The 18,877-nt window shown below is 44.0% G+C and overlaps 1 protein-coding gene across 10 annotated transcripts in view; it reads left to right on the top strand.

Moving 5' to 3' along the window:
* The window catches only part of PTPRU (protein tyrosine phosphatase receptor type U), a 372,040-nt gene that overhangs the window by 342,284 nt on the left and 10,879 nt on the right, over positions 1 to 18,877 (top strand). For all 10 annotated transcript variants that reach the window (XM_053398507.1, XM_053398508.1, XM_053398511.1 and 7 more), the window contains 3 exons: positions 2,834 to 2,974; positions 8,187 to 8,312; positions 15,350 to 15,507. In XM_053398507.1, coding sequence (XP_053254482.1) covers positions 2,834 to 2,974; positions 8,187 to 8,312; positions 15,350 to 15,507 — 425 coding nt within the window. The remainder of the gene's footprint in view (positions 1 to 2,833; positions 2,975 to 8,186; positions 8,313 to 15,349; positions 15,508 to 18,877) is intronic.

Below are 18,877 nucleotides of genomic sequence, written 5' to 3'. Positions count from 1 at the left end.
CTTGATTTCCTGCATTCCCAGTTCTCCTTTCTGTTCTGATCAGGTAGCAATTGCTGTAATTATTTTTATGCAAGCACCAGAGCTGAAGTATGAAAAAAACTGGTGCTTATCTCTCCATTAAGTAGCAGCCCATGGAACTCACAGTACTCTTTCTTCATTTGTGCCCCACTTTGCTGCCTTTTTATTTTTTTTAAGCAATTGGTGTGTTTTTTTGTGGGGGGGAGGAAGGCTCTGTAAAATAACAAATTCGTCCTGAGATTCCCTTTGTCCAACTTCACCTCTTTGGAGAGAAGCTGATCCAAATCACCCGGCTGATGGGAGAAAAGAACTCAAGACTGAGATTATGCACTCTGTAACAGAGTTTGAAAGAAACTGAGAAAGCTGGGAGATGTTTTCTAAGTGCAGGGAACTTGTCACTTGAGCTCATAAGTGTTGTTTCAAGGGCTCTTTAGGAAGGCAAAGAGCTGAAGAAGAAAAGCTCTGCAACCCTGGATTGTCTGCTCCATCTCTGCAGGTGCCCCTAAAAGCCCTTGCTTCTTTTGAAGTGCTAACAAGCCTTGCAAAGTCATTACCTTGAGGTTAAGGGTCTTTTCTTTCCTTCCCCTCCTTTCCTCCTCCCAAGAAAATGTTTGTTAGAAGCAAAGCTTAGAGGAGCCTGCCTGGCTTTTCTGTGTCTTACCATTTCCCTCCCTCTACCCATTTCAAAACCCCAATAAATATTACCAGGCAATGTTGACTGTGTTATAGTTTAGATCCGAGAGCTGCTTTCTGTGCTCTTATTATCCAAAAGGTATAACTTCCGGGGGGGGGGGGGGGGGCGAAGAGATGATCCACTGGGCAGACATTTTTCACACTGGCTCTTAGATCAAAGGAGACGGAATTCTGTTTTTTTAAAAAGAGAGCTGAGTGCTTTTTTCCCATCGAGCAATATCAATGAACAGAGGCTCATTCTTTTTAAAACTTTGTGTTTGCTGGGAATGAGGTCCTAAGTGGGAATGAGGCTTTATCATATCTCTGTCCTTCAGCCTTCAATTTAGTTTGATCTAAAATGGGCCTCTGCGCTGACTCGCATTGATATGTATATGTGTGATTTTTCTTCACCAGATGATTATTTGTTACAGGCCTCAAATTATAAGGCAGACAAATGGTATCAGATTAGAGATTCTGACTCCTGAGTTTGAAAGAGGATCCAGCATGCTCCAAGATCCCCAGTAGAATTACTTATAAATATGGCACAGAGTGTGTGGGAGAAAAGTATGCTCATAAATTTCCAGGCTTGATTTTACATGAGGGCATTGAGTTCTGAAGTCCTGCATGGCTTGGAACCAAAGTCTCTCTAGATCCACCTGCTCCTCTATGAGTCTCTTTGAGGCCTTTCTTCAGGGATTCCTCACCTCCTAAGATCAAGAGGGTGGGGGCTGGGGATCAGACCTTATGAGAAACAGTTGGGGGAGTTGGGTGTGTTCAGGGTAGCCCTTCAAATATTTGAAGGGCCATCACATGGAAGATGGAGCAATCTTGTTTTCTGCTGCTCCAGAGGGTAGGACTTGAACCAATGGATCCAAATTGCACAAAAGGAGATTCTGACTAAACATCAGGAAGCGTTGAACTAGGACTAGGAAGGCCCAGGTTCCAATTCCACTTAGCCAAGAAATACACAGGGTGGCCTTGGGTCAGTCATTATCTCTCAGTCTAACTTACCTCACAACAGGGGTGTCATCTGGAGGTGGACAGGGGACAGAGCCGCCCCAATATTTTCAAGAAGGGAAGATGTTTGGCCCTTTGAGGATCGCCAGAGCACCTTCTGACCCCCCCCCAAATGTTGGGCAGAACTCGGCGTGCCTGTCTCACAAGGTTTTTGTATGTATAAAAGGGGGTGAAGAAGCATGTACATTGCCTTGAGCTCCTTGGAGGTTAGAGAAGATATAAATGTGATAAAATAAATGTGATAAAATAAAGACAAACATTTGTCTCTGAGCCAAACCCAAACCCAGAGGATTCAAATGGCAGAGTAGCAGGACTGAGGGTACCATCGCTCAGCCAGGATTTCTCTGGGAACAGTGGGTGATATTCAGTGTAAAGTCATACCCAGAGTAGACCCCTTGATTAATGGGATCTACTCTGGGTATGACTTATACTGAATATCACCTACTAGAAGCACATTTAGGCAGTTCAGCTTCCATCTTTTAAAAGCTCACATTTAGTGTTTATCAATGGAGTTCCTTAAATACAGTGGTACCTCGGGTTACATACACTTCAGGTTACATACGCTTCAGGTTACAGACTCCGCTAACCCAGAAATAGTGCTTCAGGTTAAGAACTTTGCTTCAGGATGAGAACAGAAATCGTGCTCCGGCAGTGCGGCGGCAGCAGGAGGCCCCATTAGCTAAAGTGGTGCTTCAGGTTAAGGCACCTCTGGAACGAATTAAGTATTTAACTCGAGGTACCACTGTAATGCATGGGGATCTGAAAGTTGTATGGCATTTGATCAATCAAAAATGGCTATTTTATGCATGGTAACCATCACTTGAAATTTCAAATTACTAGTGAACAATCATATTGCCTGTTTTACTGAGATACGTGGTTTAGTAGACAGAAGGAAGTGAAGTAAGGAAGTGACGATCCTTCTGCCACCTTTAAGTTTCCCTTGTGTTTTTCAAGATAACCAATCCAAATGGAATTGGATTAATCCTGCATACAATCCTTTGCTTTAGAATCTCAAAACCCAGATTTCCATCTTCCTCCCAGTCAACCTTGGAGATTAGGGCTGTGATTTGCTCCATCTCTTCCCTCTAATATGCTTTTATCCCATGGCTCTTTTTCTCTCCTTTAGAGCTACACAAAGAGTGCTGCCTTCATTGTGACCTTGCACCCACTACAGAACACAACCACAGACTTCTGGAGGCTGGTGTATGACTATGGCTGCACCTCCATCATCATGCTGAACCAGCTCAATCAGTCCAACTCTGCCTGGGTGAGTAACAGAGAAACACCTGCCGCTCATTGCTGTTGCTTCTTTGAGCAGACTGTTTGCTCCACTTTGCATTTATGTATGATGTGGTCTTCGAAAACACAGCCAGATCTACTTGCATTCAACTAATATCTCCAGGGTTTGTGTATGTGTGGATCAGTGGAATTAAGAATGTAAGTAATATATGAAACTTGAACAGTCAAATCACAGTAAAATAGTCTAATGCACAGGCTGATTCTGAAGCACAAAATAACCACGTTAAAACGATTCTGGTTAATTTAATTTCAGCAAAATAATGACATAGTCTGCAAGTCTGTTGAAGGCCAAAGTGATCTGAAGCAGAGGCCAGTTTGATCTGGATTTGCTAAAGGCTGGACTGATGGAATGGGCAGCCAGTCACTAATTCTGTTTCCACAGAATCATCACCAGGGCCACATGCACAACAAACATTTAAAGTGCTATGATACCACCTTAAACAGTCATTACTTCCCCCCAAGATTTCTGGGAGCTGTTCTTTGTTAAGGGTGCTAAGAGTTGTTAAAAGACACCTATACCCCTCACAGAGCTACAATTCTTAAGAGTGGTTGAACAATCAATAGCTCTTCCCAGGGAACTCTGGAAGCTGTAGCTTTGTAAGGAGATGATGATGAAAAGAGAGCTGAGTTGAAATTCTTCCTCTGCAAAAGTCAGGGGGATTCGTCTCATTACAGAGGAGCAGGAGAAACATTACAAAGTTGTGTGTGTGTTTGGCTTACCTTACTGTTTTAAACAGGTTTTTTGGCTGTTCTTTTAAAGTGTGAAACAACTGAGCCCGTAGCTTACATTCACATTCATGGAGCTACTACTTGGGGGATTTTGGCTGGAAATGATTGTGCAGCCCAGAGATTATTCCAATAGATAACAATTACTTTGGAAACACAAATAGTCCTTTGCTTATTCTGGATGAATTAGGAAGAAGCAATGCATGCCAATAACATCTTGCTTGCTTAAATGAATTAGCAAGAGAGCCACACAATTAAACTCAAAACTGCTGCCTCCTGTGTTGTTTTTGCTGCATTTGCAGCACCAAAGAGACCTCTCTGAGGTGCAAGCCTGGGCAGTGTATATGGAGGTCCTGGGCTGTCCAGATGGCAAGACCCCCCTCTTGGCCTCAGTGATGTGGTCCAAAGGAAAGGAAAGCAATACATTTGGCACCAGCTTGGCTGCCGGAGCTGCCAGAAGGACACAGCCTTGACAGCACAATCCAAGGACACTCTTCAGAGACTCCTAAACCATTTTGCCCAAGCCTGTAGGGAGTTTGGCCTTACCACCTGACAAATATCCTGGGTTAGGATGTTGCCAGCACTCCACACATCAGCACTGGTGACCACATGCTTGAAGTGGTAGACAATTTTGTCTACCTGCGTTCCACATACCCAGCAACCTCTCCATCGACCCTGAGCTGGAGAAGTATATTGGCAAGGCAGGTATGGCAATGGCTCGCCTCTTCAAAAGGGTATGGGAAAATGTGATGCTAATGTCCAATACCAAGATGAAGGTCTATCAGGCTTGTGTGTTGAGCACTCTGCAGTATGGAAGTGAGTCGTAGGCAGCTTACAACCACCAGAAACAACACTTCAATGCTTTCCACATCAGGAAGATTTTGGGCACCACATGGCAGTGTCAGGAGGTCCTACACACAAATAGGAGGCTGGCAGAGACACATGCCCAACTGGCATGTTCTGTCCCTCCTGGTCGTTCATTCAGGAAATTCAAAATCTTTCTCCAGCCCGAACATCACAGTGACTGATACCTTAGAGGCATCAGCACACTTCGGGATCAGCAGAGTATAGGCAGTCAGCGTACAGACTCAGTAGTGCAGCATTTGGCTAAACTACATTATTTACATACTCAGAGCATCATAACGCAGCTCCTTCATCTTCAGCATCAGACAGCAAAGAACAAAGGACAAACGTCCTACATCATGGAACCACAGTAATACAAATACAGTAATACAGTAATACAAACAGTAATACAAACATCCTGTCTCCGTGACTGCCCACAATGTGGAATGAAAACATACACCGGCATGTGATAAAAACAATCGCATGACTGCAGCACGGGAAAAGAATCCTAACAGGCTGGACAGAGTCTCAAACAAAGATGTGCTCTCCCAAGCCCACATCCCCAGCATGTTCACACTCTTGCCTCAGCAATGTCTACACTGGCTCGGTCATGTTCACAGAATGGAAGGTGGCAGGATCCCCAAGAACGTGCTCCATGGGGAGCTGGCATCAGGGACAGGACTAACTCTGCATTACAAAGATGTCTGCAAATGTGTCATGAAGGCTGGCTACATCAACCTCACTGTGTGGGAATCCCTTGCAGACGACCACAGTGCCTGGAGACAACCAGTCAGTTGTGTACCCACAGCAGTGACCAGAGGAGGAATAACCATTGGGAGTAGTGCAGAGAGAAGAAACATCATGGTACACCTGCATGAGCAGAACCGGATGCCTCCATCTACAGAATCTCTGCTGCAACAAAACATGTCTCCCCCATATCAGTGTCTACAGCCACAGCAGGCACTGTAACCTTCCAATGGTTTGACTTTACCTACCAAGGCACACTCCTCCATTGCCACCCGAGACAGATGGTTGCCAATCAACACAGTTTAGCAACACCACACTCTGGCCATTAAAAATCCTCTGTATGGAAGGGAACTCTATGATGGATAGTCAGGATTGGATGATAGGAAGGGCATGGGACTTTGAATCTCCCCTCCCTGGATTCTTAAAGCCTTCTTGTCAAGTTCATGGCAGTTTTAAGAGCCCATTACAAGTCCGTAATGCTAATTTGCCTGAAAAACGCATTGGTTTCTTCTTCTTAGCATAAAATTGGTATTACAGAGTCTTAATGGATGTCTGGAGAAGACTTCATTAACTGGATTATTTTATGAGTCAAGATCAGGCACTTTAGTGCAAATGACCCAAACCTACAGTTGCAATGCCGACAGGAAAAGTAAGCAGAGGAATGAATTAAAGGCCCACCTCGGGTGAAGAGGCGCCTTCCTCCGTCAGCTGCACTTGCTGAGCAGAAGAGGACTGCTGCGTCCTTAAATAACAGAATGAGGAAATGAGCATTATCCCTGGTGCTCCCGTAGCTAGGAATCCCAGCAATTCTGCAAGGCCAGGGGGAGTTTATTCAGGAGTGAAATTAAGGCTGGAAGCAATTGACACAGAGGGAAATCCGAGCCGGTAACTCTGCTACACCAGAGTTTGGGAAGCTTAAAGATAAAAGGAGTCAGAAACAAAGGGCTTTTGGTAGTGGATGAGGTGCTCTGCCTTTCCCAGCTTCTTTTCATGTTCTTAGAGCAGCTTCCTGAATTCTTTTCTTCCAAGGCATGGAGGCCCACTGGGACTAGTAGGACACAAAGAGGGGAGGCTAACGACAGGCAGAACCAAAGCCAATGAGAGGAAGATCCAAATAATTCTAACCCCTCCCTCTGTCAATCATTTCCCCTCCAATGTCAGCACTGAGACTGAGCGCAGACCCTCCAAGTGTACCTATTTTCCAGGGACATCCCTGATTTAGAGAAGCCGTCCTGGTTTCTGATTTGACCCCAGAATGTCCCACTTTTCCTTAGGATGGCCCTGTTTTCATTGGAGAAATGTTGGAGGGTATGGAGTTATCCAACCCCCGAGCTGTCTGAAGGCAATCCTGTATAAGGAAGTTTTTTTAAAAAAAAAGTTTAATGTTTTATTATGTTTTTATATATGTGGGAAGCTGCCCAGAGTGACTGGGGCAACCGAGTAAGATGTGTGGGGCATAAATAGTAAAATGATCATTATGGAATGGGATGTCCCTATTTTCATTGGAGAATTGTTAGAGGGTATGGAAGCAGAAGGAAATGGACAACCAGTCAAAACTCCTAGACTGGTTACAGAAAAGAAGACAGGCTGTCCCATTTGCTTGTAATGGAAGAAGGAATCTCCAGACTGAAGTTTCTCTCAGTTTATCATTTTTCCAGTCTTAAATTCAGTTCACTACATTTCCACCTCACTTTGTGATTTATTTATTTTAAATAATATTCATCATTTTAGTGCACATTCCTAATAGGAACATTTTTAATGCATTCTTTTTTTAAAAAAACTAATACACACTTTTTTGTGAGCTGTTTACCCCTAACCCCTTCCACTCTATCAATATGCAACTCTCTTCTTACAATATTTCACCACTACCTTGTTCTGCCAGCCCCACTGGGCATCTTATTCTTTGGGGATGATGTCTGCATAGTGCTGTTTAGCCAGATCTTAAATGTTTACCAGCTTAACACCAACAGCTAATAAATCAACCTTTACAGTGAAACAGCTTAAAAAAAAAAAGGTGACTTAGAGGGTATATCCCTTGCTTGAACCATGCCTTGCCGGAGGAAGTTTTAATATCCAAATTATAGCTCTGAGTCTGGAAGGCATCGAGATCACAGAGATTTATAGCCCCTATTAATAACCAATTATTTCTCAAACACATTTGCCATGCGGTAAGGCCTGGGCTGCCGGATGGCCCCAAATGCTAAATGTTCTGTTAAAGTGCAATGACAAACATCATATATTTTGTATTGACGCTGCCTTCCTGGCTGTCACGCACAAAAACAATCACATTGGTGACCCCTGAATGGAACAATACATCAGCTGCGCTGCTGGGTGGGAGATAGCAAGAGCAGGATCCCTTCCTATCAGTGATCTTTCTCTGGCAAGTCTAATGCTTGGGAATATTAAAGCTCTTGTTGATATAAACCTCCTGTTGATATTTCCAAGCGGGAATTAGCTGGGGGCGCGGCTCAGTCAGGGGACGTCTCTGGTTGATGGGGAGTCAGATAACTTGGAATTGCTTCTCTACTAAAGAATATGGGTTTTCTTAGTTTAGGAAAAAAATAATACAGCTAAAGGGGGGTGGTGTGTTAGAGACCCCTTGTGGGCTATCAGATGCAGATTCATCACAGGTGTAACCTGTGGAATGTTTTGCCTTTGTCTTGTGAGTATGTCTTAGCAATGCATTGGGGCCTGAATGGATGCAGTCCAGTACATAATTGCCTAGTATTAAGTCCATCTGAACTCAGCAGGGCTTTCTATTGAGTAAACATGTGTAGAACTGCAGGGCAAGGCCAGTAGCATCAGCAGTTGGCTGTATTCCAAAGTCACACTTTCATGACTCTGTGTTCTTTATTTCTCTCTAGCCTTGTTTACAATATTGGCCTGAGCCAGGACTCCAGCAGTATGGACCAATGGAAGTGGAATACGTTTCTAGGTCAGCTGATGAGGATGTTATCGCTCGTCTTTTCCGGGTTCAGAATGTAACACGGGTGAGAAGCTCAACAATACCATGCTGTTTTGAGTTTATGTTGGTCTTGGGTGTATAATTCTTTTTTCTTAGACTGAACATGCCTAAGTTGCCTTATATCATCTCAAACTATTGGTCCATCTAACTCAGTATTATCTACCTGACTGAGAGCAGCTCTACAAGTTTCCAGCAGGAGTGTCTCCCAGTTCTGCAAGTAAACTGGCCCCAAGTTCTTACAGGCTTTATATACCAATAGTAGCACATTGAACTTGGCACGGTAAGAAAACAGCAATATGTGCAGATATCTGAGCAGAGGTGTTATATTTACTGACAGGTTCTCACTCCTGTTAGAAATTATGCTGCAGCATTCTCAGCTAACTGCAGCTTCTGGATCAAGCACAAATGAAGCCCCACATAGTGTGCATTGCAGTAACCCAGCCTTGAAGTGACCAATGCCTGAACTACTGTGGTCAAGTTCTCTCATTCCAGGAATGGTCAAAGCTATGGTACAATTATAGGGGGGCATGACAGCTATGTTCTACCCCCACGATTGGAGGCAGTATGCTCCCAGCTGCTAGGACTAGCAGGTGGGGAGAATGTTCTTGCGCTTAGGTCCTGCTTGTGGACCTTTTATGAACATCCGATTGGCCATTGTGAGAATAAGATGCTGGACTAGATGTGCTACTGGCCTGACCCAGCAGAGCTCTTAAAACACCTCCTTTTCATAAATCTCTAGACTTTGAGAAAACTTCATTTTCAGGTTTGCAAGTGATGGAGTGCTCTCCATCCCAAGTTTGGCAGAATGATACAAAATCCCTCTCCCTCTGCCTTTCCCCAAGTCTGTTCAGAGAGCCCAGTCCTTTAAAGCATTCTCTTTTGCTTTTGAGTCCTCTTCTCCTTGTCTTGCATAATTGGTTTGGCATGGAGATGACACAGGTCTTTCTTGTCTCATTCCCATGCTGAAACTGCAGGGGCTGTTTTTAATAAGTATCAGATGCCACCACATTCTCCAGCTCCTGCCAACACTTGTCTTGCAGGTAACTTTGTGAATAATTTGCAGGCAGCCACTATGGTAATGGGATGCTCAGGGAACTAAATGTCAACAACAGCAGATCCTCTCTCTGTCTCCCAAGAAACTCGGCAGCCAGCAGAATCATCTTGGCTTGCCAAGAGAAAGAGAAAATAACATGGACACAGATAATAACTCAATGGCAGGGGTACATGCTTTGCATAGATGGTCCCAGGTTCAATCCTTGCATGTCCCGTTAAAAGGATATTGACATTTCTTGTTAACAGGTGATAGGAAAGATGTATCCCTAAAATCCTGGAGGGCCCAGCCAATCAGACTAGATAGGAATGAGCTGGAAAGACAAATCACATGACCCAGTGAAAGACAGCTCCCATTCTCTTTCCCCAATTGTGTTCCTTCTTAGACAGGAGTACCAGTGAAAGTTGCCAAGTTTACAGTCAAGGGTTAGAGTTTCCCAAAAGTGTGACTCGCAACAGCTTCATTAACGTGTAATGCAGAAATTTCGGATCCCCTCCAAACTGTTGCCAAAGTTTTGTGCTCGTACAACTGTATTTTGTGCCACTCCCCAAACTGAATCTGAGCAGAACCCCATTGGGATCGCTAAAAGGGAGGAAGTGGATTAGGAGCCCTTGACTTCTGGAGGCCCAATGGAGAGAAGCTTAAGCAGCTGGATTTCTGCCTCACACACAGATGCTTTGGCCTTAAAAATTGCCCTACTTGATCAGACTAAGGTCTCATTGAGCCCAGCACTCTGTTGCCAGAAGCAGTCCTTCAGTAAAATCTGGCTGAGTATCCCTAAAGATGCTATTTATATTATTTATTGTCAGCATATTTATTGTTAGCTGCACAGAGTGGCTGGGGTATGTATGTATACGAATACGAATACGAATACTAACCTAATCTTCAACAAAACCGAAACTAAACTCCCAGTGGCTTACATGAGTTACAAGCAAACCACAGTCCCTATCTACAAACTTATAATCTAAAAGACACAACATGAAAGAAAAAGGGGAGGGGGGGGGGAAACAAAGCAGTCAAGCACCATTTATTTCATATAACAACCTGCTGAGATGAAGACAGTTCAGGAAGAGGAGGGGACAAAGGCAGCTGGACTCTTGGTGCAGCCCTTGCTGTGAGCCCTGCTTCCTTTCTCTCCCATTACTACAGTCAGGAGGAAAGGTTGCTCCTAGCTGACAGCTTGGGAGAAAGGAGGAGCCAATGTTTCTAGGCTGGAGGTGGGAATGGAGAAGAGAATATATACTTAATAAGGTTCAATAGCTTTGTAACAACACATTCCATGGCAGGGCTGGCCCAAGACAAAATGGCACTCCCACCCATTTCATGTACCAAAGCTGACTGGACTAGCAGCTGACTCTTACTTCAACTTGGTGCCCAGCAGCACATCTGAGGGCAGCAGCCTAGCTTTGGGAGCACAGAGCAGGCCACAGACACGGTTCTCTTCTGCAACACCTCACCCCTGTTGCCAGTCCCTACAATGCCTGCTTTCTGTGGCAGCTGCCTCACTCTGCCATAAGGGGTGCTTATGAGGTTGCAAGAAATCCAGTACTTCCCAATGGTTGGTGCTCTCTTCCAACTCTAAAATTCCATTCTTCTATGAAGGACCACATGTTTCCCAACCCAGAAAGGAGAAGCTGATGCTTGATTGACTCTTGCATTTTTAAGTAGCCTTCAAACTTTTCAGACCTGGGACCCACCTTTAGTCCACTTGGAACCCATAACTTACTCCCCCCCCCAAAAAAAAACCCCATACATTTTTAAGAAGGTAGTGCTGCTGTTTCAACCCAACTTAGATCAGGCTGTGACCCTGTTGTTAGTCCCATCCTACCAGCTAAAGACCAACAGAACCAACCAATATCTGTTTTTAACCATTTCTCTTACAGTGTTAATATTTCATATTTAAACTATCCAAGTTTTGAATGGAATAAGGTGAAATCTTTTCTTCTCTCTTTATGAGGGGCCAAATATTTGTTTTATTATTGTGTGCAAAGACTTCAGGCTTCTGGTTGATTGTTTTCTTTTGCCTTTTCTTCCCTCTTATGTTTTTGTACCTCTAATATCTTTGATTAATATTTTATCTGCTTCAGCATTTTTCTACTTTCTGAAAATAAAGGAAAGGGGGGGAAGCAACACGGGGGGGGGGAGAATGATATTAAAGTCTTAAAGCAAAACATTTTGACTTTTGATAACTGAGGAGGAAAGGGAACCTTTCCATTGCTGAGACAACTCTGAGGTGTGTCAGCACCTAGGAATGTGTACACACAAACACATGGACAATTTTTAAAGCATCGATCAGCACTTTAGACAAATTTGCTCTGGATCCCAGAAGGATGCAGTTAATCACTAAAACCATATATTTCTTGCAGTGATTAACAAAACAAAGATATTAAAGTCTTTAAGCAAAAGAAAAAAGAAAAGAAAAAGAATTGTTTTGGCTTCTGCCTTCCTCAGCTGCTCTGAGGTAAATTAAAATTTGCTGTAGCTAGGAATGCCAGAGAATTCTGATAAAAATGGAAACTGAAGGAGAAAATGTTTGCATTCTCTTATTTGTCCCATATCAACCCAGAGAATATGTAACAATCTGTCACTGAAGACTGCCTCTCCACCCCCCCATGCATTCTGTTTCGTGGGAGAAAATTCCCCTTTGTGGATTCAGTACGGAAATGCAAGCCAATTAGACTTTATTCAGTAATGCATTATAAGACTGAGTCCAAAGGAATTTGTGAGAGCTTATCATTATGTTACATGCTATATAGGGTGGGTGAGGGGAGCATCATCTAGGCAATTCCATCTTTTCTCCAAGCATCTTCTGCCACTCCATTGTCCCACCATCTCTCATCCAACCACAGTCCTTGAAAACACTTTCCCAACCCGCTTTTTTCTCTGTACCCTCAGAGCCCTCCTTATATCTTATCTGGGGGCCATATCACAGCCCCTCCAAACTGAGCATGGAAACAGCCAACCTCAAATTGTAGAGATGGTGAATGGAATGTGGCCATTTTAGCTCTAGCCCTAGTTTAAACTGGAGCAAAACATGTCAATTATATCATCATCATCATTCATCATCCTGTATCCAGATCTGATTGGCTACCCAGTGCCAGGACATCATTACATTGCCCATGTAATCCCTGATTAGCTGGAATCTTTCTGGGAAGGAGCCTAGACAAAACGCCTCACAAACTAACAGAGGCATACTTAGGGGTTGGAGAAACCAGTGTCTGCTAGGGGCACAGGCCGGGGTGGTGGTGGTTGACACAAAAATCACCTATTGGACAAGTGAGGGTACGATGTATATGTGTGTGACAACATGTGAAAGAAGTTTTCTGTCCTTCCCACAGTGTGGTAAAGTGATTTTTTTGGGGGGGTGGGGCCACTGATACAGCTCCTTGCAGGGGTGCATGCCTCTGCAAGCAAACAGTGGTGCCAGAGTGACAATCTGAACACACAAAACAGGAGCTTCAAATTTCTGGAGGGTTTATTGGGTCTTTTGTCCCCATTTCACCTTGAAAATTTGGCTAAACTCATCCAAGTGCATAAGTCCTAATGCATGGGTAAATACATCCAGTCTTCTTTGCTGATGGCTCAGAAATCTGTCATTGATTGCCTTCTCTCCAGTTCTGTGCCTCTCCTGCCCCAGCCCATTAATAAAGCATTAATGACAGCTTTAGTGCCAGTCCCAGAGATTCATCTCATAAGCCACTCTTGATTCTCATAGTATTTTCATTCTTCCCTCCCAAGCCTCTGATTTGGTACTGAGCTCTGCATCCACCTGCTTAAACCCTGGGCTCACTTAGCTGTGTGCACATAATCCCTCTCCTTCCAGAGCCCCCTAACCACATTAGATTGCAAAGCTAACCAGATTACCAGAGTATTAAAGAGCATCCTTTTCCTCTCACAGCCTCCCTTCCATTTGAGATTTTTTGTTTGTTTGCAGAGAATACCAAATGTATAAAAACAGGTGCTGCTGACAGCCATCATTGCCAGGACTGACATTGTCACTTTTGGTGTTGTGTGTTCATGTGTGTTTGTGAGAGAATGAGTGGAGGGCAATACCCAAGAATAAGCTCATTATTATGACAAATCTGAACTGTGGGTGAGCAGATACTGTTGCTTCCATTCCACCGTTGTTCCACGAGGTCACATAGCCCAGTGTTGCATCCTGCCCTTCTTTTGATTTAACACAGAGAATTTCTAAAATTAATTCTGCAACTAGCACATTGTATGGGAGCATTTTCCATTCCATCCTGTATTTGTCGCATGCGGCAGTGTCTCCATTCCACTGCAGTTCAGCTTCCGCCAAAAACAGTATTACTCACCTCACAGTTCACTGTGCTGAAATTACACACCTTAATAGTTTACATCATTCATTATGGTGTCGTCATGTTATTTTCTCCACCCCATTCATTTCAATGCAAAGGAAACACAATGCAAATGAGAAAGAGGGAACATAATTAATTACCGGTACATATCATCTGTTGATTGAAAGCAACAATAACAACAACAACAGTGAATGCTGGTTATATTCAGTGGATTGATTGCCATTCCCATCATGGGATGAACAGCGCTGGCGATTTCCACTCCCATTTCCCTTTTTGTCAGAATTCTCCAGCATCCCCATCAGCGTAACATGGGTTTGATTTCCTTCTCTTTGTTTTGGCCATTTTCTCCCTCTACCTTAACAGTTTGCTCAAGTACAGAATGCACAAAGAATGTTGATGCATTCATATGAGCATCTGATTGCCTCATGTCCCATGTAGGAGTTTTCTAGTTACAGAGATGATGGTAGTAATTTATCATGCTTATTAGTCACTTTCTTTAAAAGTAAAATAAAATGAAAAGTAAACTTAAAGTGATTTACAATATTGAAGTCTGAAGCCCAGTCCAGAAGCCCTTGACTGTACCTTGCTGGAGATCACCTTTGGCAGAGTAGAATATCTCCTTGCCTGAAAAATTAACAGCAATGCAAGGTAATAAAAGTCAAAAATCTTCAACTGCTGGATCAGGGCCCACACATGAGTGATATTGTGACCTGTGATAGGACTTGCGACAATGGGACTCCTCGTTTATCCTCATTTATTATTCTTTTTTGGAAGAAGACCAGAAGTATAGTCTCCTTTCATTCACTAGTTGCATAGAAATAGAGAATTTCAGCAGGCACCATGATAAGCAATAGTGATAGCTAAAATGCCCTATTCTACACAATGGGATCTAATACCTTGCTGATCATATATCTGGTGACAATAGAGCATATTTCCTCATGCTGGTGCCCTCCCCCCCCATTGTTTTGGACTACCAACCCCTGCCAGCATGACCAATGGGCATGGGAGTTTTAGTCCAAAACCAGTGGTGGCTGGTGCCCTTTGCGACTGGTAGGGCAGAAGGCAGGGAGACCAACAGTAGATGGCGCTAGAGCCAACGACAGGCAGAGCCAACTGATTCTACAAATTTTCCCATCCTTCTCCCTGCTAAGTTCTACAAGGAGGAGGAAGCTAACAGCCGGTGCTACACCCTGGACTGGTTGTAAGTAAGAAGGCAGGCGAATGTGAAGAAGAAGAAGAGTTTGGATTTGATCTCCTGCTTTATCACTCCCGAAGGAGTCTCAAAGCGGCTAACATTCTCCTTTCCCTTCCTCCCCCACAACAAACACTCTGTGAGGTGAGTGGGGCTGAGAGACTTCAGAGAAGTGTGACTAGCCCAAGGTCACCCAGCAGCTGCATGTGGAGGAGTGGAGACGCGAACCCGGTTCACCAGATAACAAGTCTACCACTCTTAACCACTACACTACACTGGTTGGTGGGGTGGTGCCCCATTTGCCCAAGCGGACCAGCCCCCTGTCCAAAACATATGGATGGCACCAGGGTAAGGAAGGCTGCTTTGGAGAGAAAAGGTCTGTCTGTGTGCACACACAAATTTTAGGTTGTAGTTCAAGATGGGTCGTGTGTCTAAAAAGCCTGAAAACATCTCACCTAAGCATGCTACCCTAAAGTGGGGGAATGATGTGCTTTCTCTAGTTACAGGAAGGGCACCTGATGGTTAGACACTTCCAGTACCTGCGGTGGTCGGCCTACCGAGACACCCCGGATTCAAAGAAGTCCTTCCTGCATTTATTAGCCCAAGTGGATAAGTGGCAGGGGGAGAGCGGCGATGGAAGGACAATCGTCCATTGTTTGTAAGTGTCACCTTGCCGGGTGGGGAGGGGGACAAGGGTCCGTCCTTCTCTTTTTTAATTTTTTTATTGATACAGCAAGAAAAGAAAAAAGAGAAAACACAAATACCAAATTACACACAGAAATAACAATAGACACAGAATTTTCTTAACAAACAATAAGACATAAATTGGTCTTAACACTAAAGACCCAACCTTCCGTCTATTTCATATTTCGATGTCATACAACTTATTGCCAATACACACTTTTATCATAATTAAACCTTTTCTTAATACATCTTAATTCTTATATCTGCCCTGCAACTATTACTGAAGTTCCTCGAATGTTGCAACCGAGTTTAAACTACTATATTTATATTTCAAATATTCTTTGAAAACCTCCCATTTTGAAACAAATTCCTGTTTTGATTTATTCTTTATTTTTTTCTGATAGACCATCTAATTCTGCATATTCTGTCAGCTTTTGAATCCAATCTTGTACAGTGGTACCTAGGGTTAAGTACTTAATTCGTTCTGGAGGTCCGTTCTTAACCTGAAACTGTTCTTAACCTGAAGAACCACTTTAGCTAATGGGGCCTCCTGCTGCCACTGCACCACCACTGCACGACTTCTGTTCTCATCCTGAAGCAAAGTTCTTAACTCAAGGTATTCTTTCTGGGTGAGCGAAGTCTCTAACCTGAAGCGTATGTAACCTGAAGTGTATGTAAGCCAAGGTACCACTGTATAGAGGGAATTTCATTACTCTTCTGTCCTTCTCAGTTGGAAGGAGATGGTGTTCACTTTACCAAGCCATCTCCACTTCTATTACCTCTCGGTTTAATTGTTAAGAAGCATTTGCGATGCTAGTGTAATGTTGTGTTACAACAAAGTTGTTCTTTTTGTAGTATAGCCTTTGCCAACCTGGTGCTCTCCAGGCTTTTGAAAGGGTGTTCATAATGGCCAGCTGTTTATCATTAACAGGATTTAGCTTTGTGTAGGTTCTGAGGAAGTGGTGGAAAAGTCTATTGATCCTCATATGTTGATGGTTTAAACCCCCTCCAAAAAAGGTGTGTGTGTGTATATGTATATATGTATATATGTATATATGTATATATATATATGATATATATATATATGAGGCAACTTTTATGTTTCCAGATTGATTGGGGCAACCAGAAAGCTTTTAATCAAAAATGAATTACCATCTTGTCTGTCTTCGTTAGCCGACGGATAATTTGGCAGTGTATTTGCAACATCCAGAGCTTTCCAGAGGGCAAAGTTGAAACAACAGAGAGACAGGAGAGAGAGAGAGAAAAAAAGAAGAAGCAACTTCTGGCTTACAAACAGCAATCTTGCATGTGTCTGGCTAATTTGATTATATCAGGTGTAAAGGATTTATTAGCTCTGATGGGAATCCATGCCCTGCAGATTTTACAGTGTAAACTGGCAACATGCCTGAAATAATAGGGGAGTGTGGGGGAGGAGGGGGGGGAGGAAAGTCTGAGCTTCACTGGGTCTCATCACTTTACACAAAACAAAACAGGTGCTGGAGAAGGAATAAATAAAGTTGCTCAGATTTGCTCTGGGAGCTTGAGATAGTGCTGATGTCATTTGCAGCTGTTTAGTTTGGCTAACGTGGAGCTGTTAAAGCCTAAATTGTAACTTTAAAGGAGGGATGGGGAACGTCAGCCCCAGGGGATGAGTGCATCCCTCTGTGATGGCCTGGGATTCGGACTCGGAGGCTGAACCTGAGGAATCCCAGCCTGCACAGGATTCCCTGCCCCCAGAACCAGCTGAGCCGGGGCTGGGGCTTGAGCCTGAAGGGTCCTCACCTGTGCTGGATCCTCAGGTACAGGCACCAGCTGAGTCTGCTGTGGCTCCTGAGGTGATTGAGGACCCATTGCCTGCATGTGCTCCACTCTCAGCCCCGTCAGGGGAAGCAGAGGTTGCCTCTGGGTCCGGTAACCCTCCAGCCTCTCCTGAGCTGCAGAGGCTCAGGGCAGAGAGGCGGAAGGAACTAAGTTCTCGCAGGAAGAGTGCTCGCCTCCAGGCCAGGAGAGGCGAGTCACCTGTGGACCGGGGCCACCCTATGCCTCAGGGCAGATAAAAGCCAGCCAGCCCCAGTCCCAGGTTGCAGGAGCAACATTGTTGGTAGCCTGTTCCTGCCTGCACCCTGTCCTGCTCTTCTGCCAGAGTTCCTGACCTCACCCGACTCCCTGCCTTGGACTCCGCTTCAGCTTTGATGGACAGCCTCCATACCGCAACCTCGATCTTGGACTGGACTCAGACCTCACCGCACGGTTAACCCTCGGGACCAGCACACCCTCTTTATTTGGCCCACCCCAAGCCTTACCTGCAGATACTGAGGCTTGAACCTTATACTTCCTAAAAAAAAATTCCTTCCAGTAGCACCTTAGAGACCAACTAAGTTTGTTATTGCTATGAGCTTTCGTGTGCATGCACACTATACTTCCTGCATAAAATCGTATTTTCTACCACTGAGCCATGACCTTATTTTTCTGCCTTCCTTGAAAATTGCCACAGTGCAGGAAATCTGGCTCTTCATTTCCTTGTTGCAGGCTATTAGCATTTCAGATTTCTCCACAGTAGGAAGAAAGACAACGCTCCACAGGCCCTGCTGTGTTCTGAGTGGACAAGATGAGATTAAGGAGATTCTCTGCAAAAATTGTGCCGACATTCGTTGATCTCTTCTGGAGTCACAATGTAGCATCATTCCTGGGTGGGAACATTCTGGGGAGCGAGAAGAAATGAGGGCTGCCTCTTTGGTCAACAGGGTAGCCAGTTTTTTCTCCCAGAAAATGCAATGTGCCATTCCCACCAGGCCATGCTGCAGCAAATGCAGCTCGGCTGTTCACTACCACTTGAAAGATGGCAAAGCTTTGGTGTTTTTTTATGAAAAATAAAATAATAATAGAAGAGAAGACAGAATAAGAATATCGAAGCAGAAACAAAAAGGGTCTTTGATTATTTTTGTTATACAGAAACACAACACCCTCCGGCGCCTCATTTTAAATAACGGTAAGATGCAGAGCCCATTCAAAATTTTTATAGATTTCAGACCACGCTGGGAGATGATTCCTATTTCTGTATGCTATTTTTGCCCCAGCAAGTCTTATGTCTGTGAGTTATTTTCCCAAGCAGTCCTGAAACTGACTTGCCCAAATACTGGATCCCTGCACTAATGCAAATAATGTAATGCTTAGTATTTATATAATACTTTGCTTAAGAGTTTGAAATGCTGCATTACCACCACCATATAATAATGCTGGTATTATCCCCATTAGCAAAGTGCTCCGACTTTTGGTGGGATGAGCATTTCCCCCGCCCTCTCCATTTTCTTTGGAACTCCCATCTGTATTTGCATAGGAGCAAA

Source organism: Podarcis raffonei, chromosome 8, assembly GCF_027172205.1.
Source record: "Podarcis raffonei isolate rPodRaf1 chromosome 8, rPodRaf1.pri, whole genome shotgun sequence".
In the NCBI taxonomy this organism is placed as follows: Eukaryota; Metazoa; Chordata; class Lepidosauria; order Squamata; family Lacertidae; genus Podarcis; species Podarcis raffonei.
Note: the sequence above shows the minus strand (reverse complement) of the source record. Positions and strands in the feature narration are given on the sequence as shown.